The sequence below is a fragment of the Saccopteryx bilineata genome, chromosome 1 (genome assembly GCF_036850765.1).
Source record: "Saccopteryx bilineata isolate mSacBil1 chromosome 1, mSacBil1_pri_phased_curated, whole genome shotgun sequence".
NCBI lineage: Eukaryota > Metazoa > Chordata > Mammalia > Chiroptera > Emballonuridae > Saccopteryx > Saccopteryx bilineata.
Genome location: NC_089490.1, coordinates 60,309,088 through 60,315,162, shown reverse-complemented (window position 1 = coordinate 60,315,162; position 6,075 = coordinate 60,309,088). Strand labels below are relative to the sequence as shown.

The window sequence follows — 6,075 nt, the reverse complement described above, 5'->3', positions numbered from 1 at the left end:
AACAATCTTGTTTGATGCTCCAGCAGTAGTCTGCTCATCACTAGCAGCTCCAAGATTTTCGGGAAACTTATCAAGATGACTGTTCAGGAAGTGAATCTTAACGCTCATGTTCCATCCAATGTTGTGGAAAGCCAACAGCATCCTTTCAATTAGAAGTTCATAGTTTTCTGCTTTTTTGTTGCCAAGGAAGTTCTTTGTAACTGCCACAAAAGACTGCCATGCTGCTTTCTCCTCCTTATTCATCTTCCTGGCAAATTCTCCGTCATATATGAGCGTTTGAATTTGAGGTCCATCGAATACACCTGCTTTTATCTTCTTGAAAGACAAGGCAGGAAAAGCAGAAATAATATGTTGAAAACATTCACTTTCTCTATTCAAAGCCTGAACAAACTGCTTCATTAAGCCAAGTCTGATGTGAAGTGGGTGAAAAATGATCCTGTCTCAATTAACTACAGGTTCATTCACAATATTTTGCATCCCTACTTTCAGAGCTTCACGTTTCAGCTACTCCTTCTGTGTCCAGTGTTTCTCCCAAGCTCAGCTGTCTCACAAACACAGAAAGCAAGGATACTTTGTGAAACCTCTCTGTTGTCCTAGCAGGAAATTTACCACTTTAAGATTCACACAAATGATCCATTTATGCTCCTCATACTTCAGAAAGTTGAGGAAAATTTTTATGTCATTTTTATTAAGTCATTCAGTTTGGGCTGGCTAAACTGCTGAGGGGTTAATGACTGCTTGGCATCAGAAGAAGACCCTTCAGATTCTACAACCATTTCCTCATGCATCTTATCAAAATACACTTGATCACCATGCTTACTTTCTTTGTCTTTAGAAGAAATAAAACCATTGAAAACTGGAACCAGGAGTGTCTCAGAGTGTGGGATAAGTTGTATTGCTGAGGGAATATTAGGATATGCGATCATATGTCACTTTTTTTTTTGCTGATGCTCTTTGTATGGATCAGAAAGAAATAACAGTCACTGCTGTGGTCCTTAGGTTCATGCCAAACCATGGGAATACCAAAAGGCATTACTTTGCATTTTCTTTTTGTCCAGTCATGAAGCATTTCCTCACAATTATGACACACAATATGAGGAGCCCAATTCTTGTCTTGATCGCCAATGGGAACTTGAAAATAGGCAATAAATGCACGTGTCACAAATGATGAAATATTGCACTTTTGACATTGAAGTGTGTAACAGCCACATATATAACAGAAGGTGTCAGGACTATTCTTACATTTATGCCTACCTAAAGAAACCATGATTCAATCTTATAACAAAATAAGAGTGTGTTTTTATCAGATAATTTTTTACATTTAAAAACAACTACAATTATGTAAAAGTGATGTTTGTAAAACATTAATTGCCTTGTGGTTATGTTCAATTCAAGAGTCATTGCCCTTTAACTCCAATTTAAAAACCAATGCATGTCATTAACTGTAACAAAAAGAAATTAAAATTGCATAAAAACTAAAGCATGCACCAAGAAACATATTTTAGATTTGGAATCGGTGATGAAGAAGTATTTAGAACAGTTCTAAAACCTCATGCAACAGAAAGTAAAAAAAATGTTCCCCAGTGTATTAGGGCAACTCAGAAAACAAGAATATATCTGGATGTTTTTGGTGATTAAAGTGGTAACATATATCTCTAGAAAGGTAGTTTGAGGCTACATAGTATAGGAGTCTTGAATATTATACTAAGAAATTTAAATTTATTTTGTACTAATGGGAAGATAGTAGAGGATTTTGAGTATTGCTATTGAAAATTAATGGTGCACTCTAGGACAGTGATTCTTATACTGTGGGGCCCAAAACTGATGTGCCCCACTCTCATAACTTTGAATTAAGTAGGTCTTCATTGGGGCCCTACACTTTGCATTTTTAACAAGTCCCCAGTTGGTGCTAATGCTGCTGGTCTGGAGATTCCACTCTGAGAATCTCTGTTCTAGAAAGATATATCTGACAGGTGTATAGGAGCAGAGTTGCAAGATGAGTCCACAGGTAGATCAGATAAAAAGACTAGTCTCAGTCAGAGGACCAAAATATTGGAAAAGAATATACAAACATTTATGTAGAGGCAAATGGACAAGAACTTAAGACTATCTGAATGAGAGACAAGCCACAAAGAGACAGAATCACATTTATCTAACATAAATGATAAAAAGCATGGTCATCCTGTTATCTGAGACTGAACAGGTGGAAGAAGGAGAAGGTTTAAAGGAGGGAAAATGATCATGAGTTTCATTTAGAAAGACTGTGTTTGAAGCACTAATGGAGAGATGTTCACCAGATATAATTCATGGGGCTGGAGTGTGAGAAAGGGAGAAATCAGAATTAAAGACATACATTGAAGAGCCACAGGTATAGGACTAAGTTTCGGGGTGGAGTACAAATTCACAAGAGGTGAGAGCTGAGGACAAAGCCTCAAAGAAGACAAAGAAAAAGGAGGTAGTGAGTGAACCATGGGAATAGAGTATACTGGAAGGCAAAGGGGTGGCTAGCTGTTTTAATTGATGAGAGAATGGGAAGTAGATATGGGTGGAGGGAAGACCACTAGATTTGCCTATTGTCAAGTAACCAGTGACTTTTGGGAGATCCATTTGAAAGAACTGGGAGGGGCATACTCAGTAGCAAAGAACAGAAAACTCAGTGGAAGATGAGAAGTGGAGCAGAATAAGTGGATTGATGATTGGAGGGCACTAAGGTGGGAGATTAAGGAGAGAGAAAAAGCAGGAAACGACAGGAGAAGTGAGACCACAGGAAGTTTACCCTAGTGTCCAAGAATACACTAGGTAAGATTTAAGAAGAGTGGGTAGAGGAAGAGGTGTGTGTGTGGGGGAGACATGAAGGGATGGGGAGAAAGAGAGAGAGTGAGAGAAGACAGGAACAAGATTACAGAAATGTTGAGAGGGAGATAGATTTAAGGGCTACAATATGGAGGCAGAGAGGGTACAAATCAACATCTCTCAGTAAACCAAGTAAAGGGATGATCTGTGGAGAATCAAAGGATGAGGAGAGGCTGTGGGTGAAAGACAAGGAGCAGAGATTTAGAAGTCATAGCCTTAGGAGTATACAAGAATTTACAAACTTTCAGTGTTCTCTGTCATCACTCTCAATTTAGTGGTGAGCTTCTTCATGTCACTTAGAGTGGTCACTCCAAGCCAGGGGAGGCTGAGTCAGGCCAGTGTGGCTTTGGGTCCTATCTGCAGCTTTCTGCCATGGATGCCACAGAGACTCCAGGAGACATAGTTTCATACTTATTTCCTGATGGGTGGCCTTTGCTGTAATCAGAGATTTTCAACTTTTAATTTTCTCTTTCAATTGCACAATTGATAATTTAACATATATCATTCTCCAATAAAGTTCTTCAGGTAATATATTCCCTCAGTTAATCACTGCACCCCAGTTAGCTGCTTCAAAAGTTCCCCAAATTTGACATGCACTCTCACTGTAATCCTGCTAGAGTGAGAGAGTGTATTTGAGGCTTAGCTGGGACGCTTCTTAGGATGGGAAAAGACCCCATGCATCCTTTTGGTAATATAGCAACAAATTGACCAAAGTAGATTTAGATCATTTCTTATTTGCTTATGTTTCATATTCATACTCAAAGACATAGGAAAGTGCCAGTGTATTCATTCCAGATTTTTTTTAGAGAACAAGGAAGATTATATAATTATGAATTGAAAAGGCATGCCATCTGTACTATTTGTGCTTAAAATGAGTGAGCTATGGAACCACAGTAAAATATTTGAGCTCTCGTCTGCAAACAGTACATGGCACCACACCACTTTTTTATGCTTTATGTAGACCTGCAGTGCCCTCTGGAATTTGTGAGCAGTTGGAATCATAACCTCAAATTTAATGCCACATGAGGGCAAGTTATCAGGCATTTGATTTATAAGTAATAAGAAATTCTGCAAATGAAGATTTATTTTGGCATTCTTTAATTGCAGGGTTAACTGAAATGGCTTTAAAAAAGTATTTATTAGTTCATCTTATTACAATATTACTTCTATGAAATGTCTGTTTTTGTATGTAATGTTTATTTGAAATTATGTACCACAAAAAAGACCAGAAGTAGAAAACGTCACACCAAATAACAAGACTCAAACAAAACAGAACAGAGCAAACAATAAGAACAAGACCACACATACTTACAAACTCTCCTGAACCAGCTATGTTCAAGAATTAAGAAGTTGCACCCCTTACCCCTGTCCATTCACGAGGCTAGTCCAAGTCATGCTTTTGGCTTTTTATAATCTAAGTATGTTCTCGGCACCTAATGAGCTTTTTAAAAGCCAGCTTAAAATCTTCATTAAAACTTGTGTAGAGCAGAGGGTTGATCAGAGAATTAACATAACCAAGCCATGTCAAAAAATCAGCCACTTCAGAGGACACAGTATAGATGCTCAGACCTACAATCAACTCTTTGATGAAAAATGGCAGCCATGACAAAATGAATGCACCCAAAATCAGTCCCAGGATGCGGGCTGCCTTGCGCTCCCTGGTACTAGAGATTTGCTGACGTTCTCCTGGGGGATCTAGATCATTGTCAAAGGTAGGGATCCTGATGGAGGTGTGGATCTTTTCAAACTCTGTGGTAGGGTCTGAGGTGGAGAAGTCAGACACACAGAAAGTCTGTGTAAGCTTACAGTTTGTAAATGAATTTTGGCTATCTGTGCTTCTGCTGCTTAAGTGCCGGCTTGATCCTCTTTTCTGGTAAAGGCTCTTGGCTGCATGGTAAATCCGGTAATAGAGAATCAGTATCAAAGTCAAAGGGATATAAAATGCTCCAAGAGTGGAGTAAATGGTGTAGATGACATGGTCATGTTGGATGGTGCACTGACTAGGGGGTGGGCTGAGTTGGCGGTGGCTCCTCCAGAACAGAGGGGGCATGGAGATGAAGATGGATATAGTCCAGACTGTGAGGATCATCAGTCCTGCTCTCTTGACAGTCCTCTTCCTGGCATACTCAATAGCATTGGTGATGGCCCAGTACCTGTCCAGGGCAATCACACAGAGATGGAGGATGGAGCAGGTGCAGCAGGTCATGTCCACACTCAGCCACACCTCACAGATGAAGTACCCTAGCTTCCAGCTGTCCATGACGATGTACATGATGCTCAAGGGCATGACTAATACTGCCACCAGGAGGTCTGTTACAGCCAAAGAACAGATCAGGTAGTTGGCAGGCTGGTGAAGCTTCTTGGTAGTGCAGATGGCCATAATCACTGCTAAGTTCAGCAACATGGTCAGGGTGGTGATGATCACCAGAGTCATGGAAATGAGCATCTTCTCTGTGATGGTCTTGGCTCTCACAGCCACACTGGCTTCTGTGGTACAGTTAGTGATGTTCATGTTTTCTCTGTTCCAGTCTACACTGTGGGGAAGCTTTGTAAGTTTTTTGTTTTCAGCTGGTAACTACTTAGACTTGAATGTCTCCAGTTGGTAAGGAGTCTGTAATTTCTTCAACTATGTAGTCTCTTGGGTTCCATTTTGAGTGAGTAAAGGGAAGCACCACAGCATTTCTTCTGAATGGAGGGCTCCTGGAAAATATTATGCTACTGGTTAGTAAATAAAAAAACCATATTCTTTTCCTTGAAAAACATGATAATATTTTGGTATTCATAAATTCTTTAAATAATTTTGATATAACTTTTTTTTTTCTGAAAGTAAACTTGATCTTTCATTATTCCTCAAAGGATACTTTATTTTTGGGTTCCCAAACTCTTTCTGATGAAGACATTATCAAATTTAAATCTCCTTCCACCTGAATTCTTATTTATAGTTATCCTTTTATACATGGTACACATTTATATATAAAAGACTTTTTTTTTTTACATTTGGAAACATATATTCACATTATATCATACTTTAAAAACTTTGGGACCATTACATTAAAAAATTATATTGTTTATAATAAGCAGTCTTCAAACCAGATTTTATAGTTTCATAGCAAGTATTCAACTCTAGAACTATTTCAGTGGCTCAATGAAATTGCCCAATTTTGTCTAATTATTTCTGACATTTTATATATCTCACTGTGCACTTTGGAGAAGAGGGAAAAA

General features: G+C 38.7%; 1 protein-coding gene across 1 annotated transcript; it reads right to left on the bottom strand.

Annotated features, from left to right (window-relative positions):
- Nucleotides 1-3,964: 3,964 nt before the first annotated feature.
- Nucleotides 3,965-5,365, bottom strand: HTR1E (5-hydroxytryptamine receptor 1E). The gene has a single exon (XM_066253015.1). It carries the CDS (start codon nt 5,363-5,365, stop codon nt 4,268-4,270), a length of 1,098 nt encoding a protein of 365 aa, XP_066109112.1. The 3' UTR covers nt 3,965-4,267.
- Between the last annotated feature and the right edge of the window lie 710 nt (nt 5,366-6,075).

Excerpts from the sequence above, each read along its gene's own strand:
- HTR1E (XM_066253015.1), bottom strand. The coding sequence starts at position 5,365 with ATGAACATCACTAACTGTACCACAGAAGCCAGTGTGGCTGTGAGAGCC.